Here is a 13,348-nt window from a genome sequence, read left to right as displayed (position 1 = left end):
AGTTTACGGGGGACAGCCTAGCCCATTTCTGGCTTATAGCCAGCATCCTGGTCCACTTGTGAGCTGCTTCTGCCACGAGTCTGCAGCGGGAACACAGCCTAGCAGAGGTCTCCTGACTAAGCCGTGAGGCAGGGACCCCTCCACCCTGCCAGGAGCATCCGCAACTGTGTCGGCTGAGAGCTGGCCCTCGGTCCTCACCATAGCCGGCAGGTGCGGGGGTAGTCCTCGTTCCTCGAGCTGACACCCACAGGCAACACGAACGGCTGCCCCTGCCCGGACGAGCCCGACTGTTCAGCAGCCTCGGCTCCACCACCGGGCTCTTTGCTGTCCCTGGCAGGTGGCCCAGCAGGACCCTTGGCTGCAGGCTCCCGGGGTGGGGCCGGGCCCTCGCCAGCCTCCTGCTGCTCCTGCCGAACCTGCTCTCGGACTTCCAGAACGATCCTGGACAACTCATTGAAGTTTCGGAGGTTCTCCACATCCGGCAGCTGGATCCGGCGCTGCAGGTCAATCTCTACGGTCTGCTGGCCCGCAGGGATGTTGGGGTCACCCTGGAAAAGGAAGGTGACAGTAAGCAAGGCTGCGGGACCCCGGAAACCTCCCAGCCTGCGGAGCACACCCTAGCTCTGCCAGGTTTTTGCAGCAGTATCTCACAAGGCAAGAGAGTCTCAAGACTTCCTTAAATCAGCTCCCACTGGCCAGTGAGTGACGAGAGGTGTCTGGCTGGACTGCAGGCACACACTCCTATGCCTAGGGACTCCTGCTTGTGAAGCATGTGGAGACCTCCACCAGGGTCTGGCCAGAAACAGGCCAGAGAAGCTCAGCTCAGGCTGGCCTACCTGGAACACAGTTCCTGAGCCTGACTAGAGGGAGCTCTGGCCACCACCCCCTGCCACTCAGTGCCGGTGGGGTGCTAAAACCTCAAGGGAGGGGCTGGTCCCACCAGGCAGCTGGACCTTGATTTTGGACCCTATCAGTCTCTCAGAGCAGATGGACATGAAGCCCGATGAAGGCTTTGATGCTCAGGACACATTTGCAGACCGGAGGCTGCCCCCTCAGAACTCAAGTGACAGGGCAATGTGGTGGCAAAGAGGCCCTGGCAAGAAGCAGTCATGTGTGCAGCCAGCGGTTCCAGAGCTCACTTTATCTGAGGCTCAGAGCCCAGCCCAGGCAAACCAACACAAGATGCGGGAGCCTGCAGAGGCAGAGGGTGCCAATGAGGCTGCACAAGGGGGTTAGCTAGGCAGCTTGGGGTTCCTTTTCCAAGTTCCAGCTCCTAAGGACAGAGGATGTCTGGGTCATCGGTGCAGGAGAGGACCTAGAACTTAGCAGCCCAGCACTGCAGGGTCCTCATGCACCGAATCCTACATCCCACAGTGACCTCCTGCCTGACCACAGGTAGCTGTGAGGGAACAGCACAGCTCACCGTGATCTTGGTGCCCCTCGCACGAGATCCGTGGAAGCTGAGCATCACAATTTCCAGGCCATGGCTGCCATAGGTGCCCTTAAAGAGGCCTGGCTTGATGAGGTCATCAGGGTGGCTGGGGGGGAGGTAGATCCGGCGGTAGGTCAGGCAGTTGCTGTGGGAGGAGAAGAAGTGAGGGGTTCAGCTTGGACAGGCAGCCTCTTGGCTAGGCCACTGGCCCTAAACCTTGGACACAGCACTCCTGGCACCAATCAGTGTGCACTCTTGGGGCCTAGGAGGGCAAGCGCGTGAGCACAGCATGGCTCACCACAGCCCTCAGAAAAAGAAGCCACCCCATTGTGAGGGGTCATGGCCAGGCATGGAGCCAGAAGCCAGGGGGAGGCTTCCCAGGGACACTTAGCTTCAGCACACGCTGGCTACTTGACACCTGTACTGAGGTGACAAAGACAACAGATACCACAGTAGGAGTAAAAGATAAGGCTGTACTCGTAGCACCCACACTGAAAGGGGACCTGCACCCACAATTCTCACACTTTCAGAAAGGAGGGGCTAAGTCCACAGTATACCTACCCAGAAAAGGGAGTACTGAGTTCACAGAACCGGAAAAGGGGAAGACAACTGTGTTCATGGTATCCACAGAATGGGGACAGCAGTCCCCACAGAGACAGGCCACACTCACCCCGATAGGGCTGTGCTCACACCTACAGTGATGTGGACTGCACTCACAGCACCACAGAGGCCCAGACTCACTCGTACTGACTGGTGTAGATGAACTTCATCAGAATCAGCTCCTGCATATGCTCGTGGAAGATGTCTTCCAGCGTGCGGCCCCACTCCTCCCTCAGCCACGTCCGAAACTCCTTCAGAGAACAAGGGCAAGAAGAGAGCTTTGCTGTGTGCCACCCAGCAGATGAACACGTCCAAGCTGAGGGGGCTTCCTGTCGGCAGGGATGAGCAGCAGCTGGGGATCACCGGGGTCTGGGTCTGAGGACGGCCACACAGGAAGAAGCAGAGCCGCCCTCCCCTTCCCAGGGTGCACAGACTCCAGAGAGGGCAATGAGGTCACAAGGCTTCCCCCAGGCAAGGCTGGGGCCAGAGCCTCTGTCCTGGGCGGCACCTGTGCCCGTGGTGGGAGACAGTGGTACCCATGCCGATCCAGCTCCACCATGCAGACCCCAGGAGACCTTAGGCACCAGAAGAGCACAGGAGCAACAGGTCCCCTGTCCTAAACTCTGCCATCCCAGCCAGTGGGGCCACTGCCTGCGGCTGCCAATGACACACACACAGGACAGCCTGACAGTTCTTTCCCACAGCACTGTCACAGCCTGGTGAGTCCATTCAAAGTGTATGTACAGAGAAGAGGCCTTCATGAACACAGTGTGTGTGAGGCACAGCAACTCACTATGCATTCTGCTGTTGTGTCTTGCAAGTCCTGCTCGATCAGGACAGGACAGGCCCTGCCCACTCAAGACAGGACAGGCCCTACTCAGGAACCCAGGAGCCATTACAGGGCCCACAGGAAGTCAGGGCCACAGTATAGTCAACACCAGCACAGAACAGGAACACAAAATCTTACCAATTTCTATTTCCAGCATCCCTCACAAAGTGGGGCTTGAGACCACCACATTCAGGGTGACTATTGCACAAGCCACAGAATGAGGCTGGTGAGAGGAAAGGCCTGAAGGGGAAGTTAAGCACACTGTCTAGAACCACCTGGGCACAACACCCTGCAAAGACAGAGATCCTCTGCAAACTGACCCTCAGGTACAACACCCCACACACAAGCTCACCCCACACCACCCAGAGAAACCGAAAAACCCGTGCAGGACTTTTAGAGAAATGCAAAGAACCCAGACACGTGGACAAAATGGAAAGACACTGCGAGCTCATACTACCATCCAGCTACAGTCAGACCTGAGCTGTTATGAAGACTGGCAGGTGGGTCCCTGGAAACAAGACACACAGGGCCACAATCTGGCTCTTTTTCAGCCAGGATGTCCAAGCCCTGACTAAAGAAAGTCTTCGACCCTTCCTTACTCATGTGGCATATGCAAGAGGCCACAGCCAGGACCTCAAAGCAAAACCTTTTCTACCCCAATCCTGAGGGGAGGGGTCAGGACACTAATGGGGGGCCACCATGCCTCTGTTTAAAAAAGGGGAAGGGAAGATTGTCTGCAAACCGAAGGTAACACTTTTTAAAACACAGAATAATTTTTTAACTTTTATTAATTACACTTTATTCACTTTGTATCCCCCCTTAAACCCCTCCCTCCTCCCTTCCTAATCACACCTTCCCTCCCCCTTCTTCACGCATGCCCCTCCCCAAGTCCAATGATAGGGGACGTCCCCCTCTCCTTCCTTCTGATCTTAGTCTATCAGATCTCATCAGGAGTGGCTGCATCGTCATCTTCTGTGGCCTGGTAAGGCTGCTCTCCCCTCAGGGGGAGGTGATCAAAGAACAGCCCAATTAGTTTAAATGTCAGAGGCAGTCCCTTTTCCCATTACTATGGAACCCACTTGGACACTGAACTGCCATGGGCTACATCTGTGCAGGGGTTCTAGGTTATCTCCAAGCATGGTACTTGGTTGGAGTATGAGTCTCTAGAAAGACCCGTGTTCAAATTTTCTGGTTCTGTTGCTCTCCTTGTGGAGTTCCTGTCCTCTCCAGATCTTACTATTTCCTACTTCTTTCATAAGATTCCATGCACTCTGCCCAACAGTTGGCCATAAGTCTCAGCATCTGCTTTGATAGTCTGCAGGGCAGAGCCTTTCAGAGGCCTTCTGTGGCAGGTTCCTAATTTGTTTCCTGTTTTCTTCTTCTTCTGATGTCCATCCTCTTTGACTTTTGGGATGGGGCTTGAGCATTTTAGTCAAGAGTCAAATTAGGCTCCACTGAAATGAAGCCCTTCCGGCTCAAGAGATGTCTCAGTGATTAAGAACATTTGCTGTTCTTCCAGAGGACCCGAGTTCAGTTCCCAGCACCCACACGACAGCTCACAATGACCTTCAACTCCTGCTCTAGGTGACCTGACACCCTCGTCTGGGCTTCTCAGACATATTCACACTAGCGCACACAATAAAAATTTAAAAGGCAGAGGCAGCGATATCTCTGCATGCTGGGGGCCAGCCTGATCTACACAAAGAGCTCCAGGATAGCCTGGCTGACTTAGTAAAACCTGCCCTGCCCTCAAAATCAAATCTTTCCTTACAGTGGCTGTTCTTGTGGAGGAAACATTTTTTATAAAAATCAAATAGGTAACAGACAAAAGCAACTGAGTGGAAGAAAGAGACTCCATGAGCATCACGCTGAGCTCAGCGGAGCTAACACCACCCAGAGGCTGACCTGGGAGTATCATTAGGAAGCCCCCAGCCCACTGCACAGTCAGGCTCTGAAGCAGACTGGTCACCGCTCGTCCTGGCCAGCCCCAGCTACACAAGCACAGCACCCAACTCAGGAGTGACCGTCCATCATATCCATCCAGGGACACACTGTGCCTGGCACTCAGCAGTCACCATCACATGCTCCCAACAGCCCTGGGAGACGGCCAAGGGTAAGGACATGGCCATGCTGCCTCCTCTCTCCCCACCTCTGCTCTTCACGGCGCCCTCACAGCTCCAAGGCTGCTGTCTGCAGGAAAGGGGGTCGGCTAGGTGAGAGGGGGAAGAAGCTGGCTTGGCTGCTGCAAAGGAAGCTCAGGAGGTGTCTGTGGACACCTGGAATGGACACACCTGTCTGAGAAGTGCTGGAGATCTGAGCCAAGGAAATCCAGAACTTAGGAACACAGAACATCATCTTTGGTCTCACTCCTAACAAGAGATACTCAGTTCCCAGTGAGAAGTACTGCTTGTTTCAGCCAGGAGCACAATGCATTTGTAATCAGAAAATATCCTCCAAGGCCAGGGAGCCAGGCAGAACCCTAGAATCCCATCCCACATCTCCAGACACTGAGCCCATGACCTCCGTCTAAGGTCATAACAGCTGAGGGCCACAGTGGAAAAAAATAAGAACTCCCAACAATCTCCCCAGGGCGGCAAGTGGAGACCGTAGGAAACCCACACCAAACGGCAGGGTTAGGATGGAGACTTCACCAAGCGCAAGTGCTGTTCACTGGAACTCACCTGCGGTGCTCTGGCCACCAGGAACCCTGGAAACTCAGGTGGTGGATGTACACCCATCATAAACAGCTCCAACAGACACCCACACTCAACAATTCCAATGTAATGGTGGTGTGGCTTAGATGCTCACAAATCAGACCCCAAGAGCAACATAAACTCACTTGTGCAGGGGTCAGGAAGCCCAGCACAGGGGCATCCACTGTGCTGCCATGGTCTAGAAGTGGACCAGGCAGCTCTGAACAGGCCTCAGGGCCCGAGTTGCACATCTAGAAGCAGCTTCCAGACGTTCAAGCGGGTGGGCTCCCACCAGAAGGTGCAGGAGGGCTCGGGGTCGGAGAACATAAGCAGAGCTCATGCATGTGTTCTCGTGAGTGTTCTGTACGGTGGATCGCAGGCACACTCTGCACAGACAAGGCTGGGGAGACAGCATGCAGCAATGATGCTGGTCTCGAGGCAGCAATTGCAAACCATGGGACCTCACATGCTTCGCCCAACAGGAGGCCAGGTCGGTGCCCCCAAGAAAAGACAACCAGCCACAGCCTCCCTCCCAGACTCTAGGACTCACCTCCTGCCTCCCACCGGACATCCTGTGGTGATCCGTCTGGTTGCACTTGGTGGAGAACTCATCCCTCTTCACGATCTTCAGTGTGACCATGGAAGGAAAAGAACCAGGGGAACAATGACTCCCAGCATCCACCACCTTCCCCTCCAAACCCACTGAGACCCGAATGTGTCAGGTCTGGCAATGCGGGCCTGTAATCCCGGCTACCTGAGAGACTGAGGCAGGAAATCCCAGGTCTGCCTGAGCAAGAGTGTGTCCTCCAGGCCAGGCTAGACAATTCAGTGAACTGTCTCAAAGTAAGAGGATGGCTGGGGTGTGGAACTTGGCATCAGTGGTGATGGCCGTCGGTAAAAAGTTCACGGTAGAAGCATGGGGACCGGAGTGGGAGTGCAGTGGCTAGGGCTTGTAATCTCAAGAGCTGGGGAAGTAATGACAGGTCCATCCCCAGGGCTCCCTAGCCAGCCTCCCATAATCAGGTCACAGGAAGAGATGCTGACTCGGAACACAAAAGGGACAGCTCACAGTTAACATCACCTGAGGCTGGTCCCACGTCCACATGCTGCACACACAGGCCCACAGGCGCACACAGGCTCACAGGCCCACAGGCGCACACAGGCGCACACAGGCCCACACAGGCTCACAGGCACACACAGGCCCACAGGCGCACACAGGCGCACACAGGCCCACACAGGCTCACAGGCACACACATAGTCCCACAGGCACACAGAGGCCCACAGGTGCACACACAGGCCCACAGGCACACACAAGCCCACAGGTGCACACACAAGCCCACAGGTACACACACAGGCCCACAGGCACAAGCCCACAGGAACCCACACACAGTTGGATACACACACACACACACACACACACACTCACCCAAATAAAAATTTTAAGGGGCTAGTGAGGTGGCTTGACAGCTTACAGCACTTTTCATCAACCAAGCTTGAAGCTCTGAATTTGATCCCAAAACCTACAAGGTCCTCTGACCTTCAAGTGTACACTGTGGCTGGCCCATACACACCCCCACAAAATGATTTAAAAAAAAAAATTAAGCTTTAGGAACAAAAGAGACCAACATGCACTTATAACAGGCCACTGACAGGAAGACATCAGAGGCCCGCCTCCCAGCCTGCGCACTCTTGAGTGACTGGCACTGCATTTCTCCAGGCGCTGCGTTTCTCCTGCAGGGCTGGGGGGAGCCAGTGTCAGGGTGTAGCTAGCCTCCGACTGTGACATTCAGCCAGCAGGAGGGAAAGCTGGCCTCTGGGGAGAGCAGCAGAGCTCTGGGCAAAGCAAAACCCAGTGGATTCCGGCAGCCTCCATCTTCACACACACAGCATGGGGGAGACCGGGCCCCCACCCCACGGAGCTGGACAAGCCACTGCCTGCAGCCAAGGGACATGGTAGAACTGTGACAGGCTGTAGCTGAAGGTAGGATAGCACACATGCCTGGTGCCCACCGGGATGACACTGAAGCTGTGACAACCCAAGGACAGCCCCTCACTGCACATGCATGTCATGTCACAGGGGCATCCAGCGCTCGGCTACCTGGATGTGGCCGTTGTGGGGCCCTTTGTGGCCGTACATACACTCCACCGTGGCCGACTTCCTCTCCATCAGGTGGATTCTAAATAAAGGCTTGAATCGCATGGGGTCGCCCACGTGGGGGTCATGAGGAGGTAGGTACATCCAGCCGATGATGAACAGTCCGTCCACCTGCGGCAAGGAGACAGAGGTCACTCCAGGCAGGGGAGGAAGGTCTCCCCTTCCGTCAACAACTGCATGCCAGAGCCTGCGGCCGCTGGCATGAACCTGCAGCCTCCTCCACATCCACAAGCAGAGAGCCCTGTGGCTGCTTGAGCTGTCTTTAAACAATCCAGAGGAATAGCCAGAAGGCTGGAGGACTGGTCACAAGTCTTTGTTCACTTGGAAAGGAACATCCGGCCCTAGTGGCAGCTTTTCAATCTCCTCTACTAAGCCAAAAAAATGGCCGCTCCCCAGCGTGGGCACCTCCTCCACACACAAGAACCACCATGAGGCTTCCACTCACCACCACGTTCAGCAGTCCTCCATATGGCCCAATGTCCGGCTGCCACAGCCCCAAAATGTGTCTGTATCGGTGAAGCACTGTGGGGAGAGGAGGGACACAATTACCCAGCATGCTCCACTCAAACAGCATGCTCATGGGGCACAGGAAACACCTCTGCCATGAGCCACTAGAGATGATAGTCCAGCCTGTGTCCTCACCATGACCATGGCTTGTGCTCACAAGGTGGTAGAGGGGTGAATCAGGTACTCCTGAGGATCCTGACTGTCCAGTACAGGGGCACGGGGCAGGGGCGTCTCTGAAGGCCATGGAGTCACAGATAGCTACTGAGCACAGCTCACACTCAGGTTAACCAGGCAGGACCACAAAGGGATAGGGACCAGTGGCCTTGGCCTGGGCTACAGTGAGGGACAGCCCGGACTTTGGACACTGTTGAAGGACTTTGGACACTGTTGAAGAACTTCGACTACCCCAGGTCCAGCTCAAGACCATCACAGGGGTTTCTAAAGACAAGGTGTGGGTCGCTGGCTCAGGCTCTCCAACTTTTGGAAACAGGGAAGCAGCCGTGACCAATGCTCATACCTGAACTACTGACGAGCAGCTCAGGGACACAGGCAGAACTCACACAGGGATGAGCCGAGGGCGGGCCACGTGCAGGGCACACTAATGTGGACATCTTACTCTGAATGCACCAAACCCCAGCCACATCCTCATCAACTCTCAGTGTGAGGCTAGTTAGCTCTGGATGTTGCCATCTCCAAAGAACTACAAGGATGCACTGGCCGCAGGCACACTGAGCCACAGGGACCACGGCTTCGCCACTGCCTATCTCTGAACTCAAAAGCACAGCACGGTGTCTGAGCCTGGAATACAGGGTGATGGGGGCACAATCCTAAGAGTGGCCACTGTGCCACCCTGCAGTCTAAGGAGGAGAGGGTGTATGAAGAAAAGAGTAACATTTGTCATTTACAGTTGAACAGAAAAGCTGAAGAAATCACCCATTTCAGAAGCATTTTAGAAAACAGCTGCAAACACACATTGTGAGTGTGTGCTGCAGGAGCAGGAAGGACACCTCACGGAAGGCTCCGTCTGGTGGTGTGGAAGCCCTGGGAAGACACCGGCCTCCTCCCTCCAGCCCACACAAGTGAGAGCTGGACACCCGGAGAAGAAACAAACTGCTTCTCCCAGGGGCCAGTGTACAGGTGCTTACACAGTCAACTGAAACACTCAAGCTGCCTCCCAGGGTGAGGCCTGTGCTGCCCAAAGCGACAGCCCAGGTTCACCCAGAGGAAAGACAGTTACACAATAAAACAGCCCCAGTTCCAAAACACAGCCCTGGCCCGAGAAGGAAAAGGAACTGAGTGTGTTTGTGTCTTCAGCTCTGTCCGCAGACAGTGGGTAAGGAACCTGAGAGTGGCCCCTCTGGTCTAAAAGGAAAAATGCAACTAACAGGCCTCTCTGTCCTAGTCACTAGGTCAGAGGCAGCAGTGCCTCAGTACACAGTAAGAATGAGAAGATGAAGGCAGGCCTGGTGGCACACACCTGCAATGCCAGCACAGGAGGCAGAGGTAAGTGGATCTCTGAGTTCGAGGCCAGCCTGGTCTATGAAGGGCTCTGTTACACAGAGAAACCTGTCTCAAAAGAAGGAAGAGAAAACGAGCCCACCCCGAGTGTTTGTTTTTAGACTTTCTGATGCGCTCCCCTTCACTCTGGGGGAGGCACTGTCAGTGGCCTCCGGGAGAGGAGGGTCTGGAACTCCGCAGGGGGCTGCTCAGCACACTCCACTGTGCAGCCCAGGCTTTACAGGGCCTACGTCCTGGATCTTGCACCTGCCATGGAGCTCTGGAGCACCACCCCAGGCCTGGCACCCACAGTCACGCCACGTGACCTCTAAGCCCAGAGCACTCTGCAGTCACCCTCAACCCACACAAGGAAGGCCAGACAATAGCGCCATCCGAGGACACGAGTGTCCCTGAATGCTCTAACACTACAGAGGCCACTGGCATTCCACAGACCTGTGGCAGACTGACTCTGCCTGGAACAGCCCTGCACTCAGGATGCTTCTCACTACCCTTCTCATCCTTTCCACCCAGAAGCCTGGGCTCCAGAGGACTTTACACACAGGTCCCGACTCGGGCAGCAGCCCCTGTGGGTGACGGAAACTCAGGTAGGGCCAGGTCCCAAAGCGTTCATGTGCAAGTTGCCACAGCAGTCCGGTGAGAAAACACACTGAGGGCTCAGCTAACACTAAGAGCCTGGAGGCCAGAGACATGAGGGCACCAGGTCAGGTGGTGGACCCCATTTTCTTCTTTTTTTTCTCATGGGCGCTCCATGGGCCACCAGGGGTTCACTGCCAGGGACGCTCCTTGTGCTGTCTGGGCTTTCCGAGCCCCTATCAAGTGTTGTGTGACTCAAACATACTCACACCTTGGCAGGACGGCAGCAGTCCTCATCCTGGCCCCCGGCTGCCATTGTCAACCGGTAAAAAAACCCAGGCCCTCAGCAGCCCCTCCCAGGAAGGAGGGAGAGAGAAGGCTCTACACAGACACACTTCTCCACAGCCCTGGGAGGACTGGGCTTCCGTGCTCCTCAGAAGAGTCTCACTTGGTCCTGCGAGGCGTCAGTTGTTCTCAGCGCCATGCCCTCCCTCCCCGTGGGGCTGGCAGGACCTGCTGCTCTCTCCTCAGCAGGAAGGGCTGCCTGGCCCAGGACACAGTGTTCTAGCAACACTGTCCAGCACAGTGTGGGAAGTGCCTCCCAGGCTCAGCCCTGCCATGCCCAGGTCTTCCCATACCCCCGGGTTATGACCTCGGCAGTTAGTCCACCTCTGTGGCAGCCAATGTAAGCAAAGGTGTTTGTTAGCAGCTATTCAAAGAGCCCACACACCACCCAGGAGCACGCTAGCCAAAGGCAACATCTCAGGAAGCTGGGACTGCCCCCACGGGGGAGCCAGAACCTGGTGTCCAGGCCTTGACAGCACGCTGGGAACCAAGTCACAGCTTGACTCGTCGTCGTTCTACTGCTTTTGTTAGACAGGAAGTGGCCATCCATGACTTGTTTGTTTGTGGGGAGGGGTACTGGAAACAGGACTCGCCTCACACTTACCTACAGCCAATGCTGGCCTCAAACCTAACGCCCCCGCCTCCACCAAGAGCTGGAGAGGCAGGCAGGCCATGGCTGCCAGCTCTGATCTCTTTCTTGACAACTGACACTCACTCTCCCATCATCACTGTCGAAGAAATCTTCCAGCACTCAGTCAGAGCAGGAGAGCAGGTAGCTTTAAAAAATTCATTGTAACTGTGTGTGCGTGCGTGCAAGTATGCATGTCAGGCAACTCCAGGGAGAGTTCACCCCCCTTTTCAAAGGTTCCTGAAATTGAACTCTGGTACGCAGGCTTACGAAGCAAGCATGTTGAGCCATCCTGTGTCTGACCAGGGGGGGTCAGGGTTGTCACCTCACATGGCTCTTCTGTAAGATCACATGATTAACTGACAAACCTCAGAGGTTGCTCTACGTCAAGGTTTGTTTGTGTTTTTGTGTGTGTGTGTGTGTTGTTGTTTTGGTTTTTTTAATCTTATTTTGGTTTTTTTGAAAGTTGTCTAAAACTCAAGCTGTTCCTGAACTCACAGCAATCCTCCTGCCTCAGCCTCGAGAGTGCCAGGCTTACGGACATGTGGCACTGAACCCAGTTACATGTCATTTCAGAATGCAGGAGCCTTAAAAGCCTCTGCACAGCCTTCTGCCCTCTGCTCTACCTCAATTTTTCTGTCACTGCCTTAAAAAAATATTGGTGAGATGTTCCAAGATGTGCTGCCCAAGACACTGGAAGCTGCAGCAGAAACCCAGCCCGTACACTCAGCGCCTAGGCCCACCACAGCCAACCGTAACCACAGCACATGAGAAAGGCCGGGGCTCAGCACCTCCCGTGACCGGCCATGCAGCGGCAGCAGCCAGAGCGCAGGGTGCGGGTACGTACGGCAGGTGTAAACATCCCTGTACTCCATGTGCTCGTAATCGGGGAGAATTTTCATGACGCGTCCTGACTTCACGCGAGGGTTTATACCTGAACAGACACAGCGGGGAAAGGCTGAGGGTCCCCCTCAGGTGGGAGCGGCTGCCATGTGACCTAGCATCCTCTTCCTCCTGCCACTCCTACTTTGGGGGGAGGGGGCTGTGCCAGGCTGGCTACAGAGCACACTGCGGGCTTGCATGCCCTGTTTACTGAAACTCAGCGCAGCCATCAAGGCAGGTGGCACCTGAGGCTCCCTCACTCCCTTGTCACAGCTCACTGGGACCTAGAATTGGGGGAGCAGGTGTGGCTGACAGGGCCCTAGAGAGCTGTGCAGGGTTGCTTCAATAGAAAGACACTGGCCCATGGCCAGCCTCACACTCTCCTTGTCCTCACGCTGTGTCTTCTAAAGCAACGCCACACCTGAATCAATACCACTGCTGAATTCAGACTGACCGGCTCAGCCACCTGCTCAGGCTGCTCTCTTCAGCCATTAGTCCCAGGAGTTAAGAGTGTTCACAGACTTTCAAACTCTCAGCTCCCACACTGCGAGAATCACCACTCAGAATGCCGAAGCACGCAGGTGCTAAGACGCAGGCAGAAGCCATCGGCCCTGCAGCTGCCGCACAGTCACAGAGCTGAAGAGCAGAACTCTGCTGTCTCCACTGCCTGCCTCCGCCCTACGATGCTGTCTCCAGGCCCTGTGCCCAGTCGGCTTCTCCCACAGGACAGAGGAGCACAGCTGAGGAACCCCATCCACACGTGCTCCGTCACAGGACACTGACACCTGGCCAGCATCCACAGCTGCATCCCTCAGAAAAGGGGGACGTAGTGCTGCAGAAGGGTGTGGAGCCTGAGGCAGAGACAGCCACTCTGAAAACTGAGGGAGCTGACGAAAAACATGGTTGCGCATCTCCATTCCCGTAGGCTGTCCATGTCCCACCGGGCTGCAGCCCAACTCTACCCCAGAAGACCAGAGTGTTCCTACCCAGCCCACACTTCTCAGCGACGGTCTCTGCCCTGCCGGTCACGCAAGCTGCGGCTGAGCAGGAAGCGCAACAGTGAGCTTCCGCACAGCAAACAACTATTTATTACACAGAAATGTGTCTGGGGTAAGGGCAATGCCATCCACCCTGACCTGACCTAACCTGATCAGTATATGCTGTGTGCATGTACTGCGGCCACTGT

At 55.4% G+C, this 13,348-nt stretch overlaps 1 protein-coding gene across 4 annotated transcripts in view; it reads right to left on the bottom strand.

Annotated features, from left to right (window-relative positions):
* Positions 1-13,348, bottom strand: part of Fbxo31 (F-box protein 31) — a 30,667-nt gene that overhangs the window by 4,564 nt on the left and 12,755 nt on the right. The window contains exons 3-9 of one of the 4 annotated variants that reach the window (XM_060391851.1): positions 12,128-12,214; positions 8,155-8,231; positions 7,653-7,820; positions 6,105-6,179; positions 2,174-2,361; positions 1,424-1,577; positions 199-548 (exon numbers count right to left, since the gene is read on the bottom strand). In XM_060391851.1, the coding sequence (XP_060247834.1) occupies positions 199-548; positions 1,424-1,577; positions 2,174-2,361; positions 6,105-6,179; positions 7,653-7,820; positions 8,155-8,231; positions 12,128-12,214 (1,099 nt within the window). The remainder of the gene's footprint in view (positions 1-198; positions 549-1,423; positions 1,578-2,173; positions 2,362-6,104; positions 6,180-7,652; positions 7,821-8,154; positions 8,232-12,127; positions 12,215-13,348) is intronic. The other 3 variants (XM_021631146.2, XM_060391852.1, XM_021631147.2) reach the window with 3 other exon arrangements.

This window comes from Meriones unguiculatus, chromosome 10, assembly GCF_030254825.1.
Source record: "Meriones unguiculatus strain TT.TT164.6M chromosome 10, Bangor_MerUng_6.1, whole genome shotgun sequence".
NCBI lineage: Eukaryota > Metazoa > Chordata > Mammalia > Rodentia > Muridae > Meriones > Meriones unguiculatus.
The sequence above is the reverse complement of the archived record's forward strand: the minus strand, read 5'-3'. Positions and strand labels throughout refer to the sequence as shown.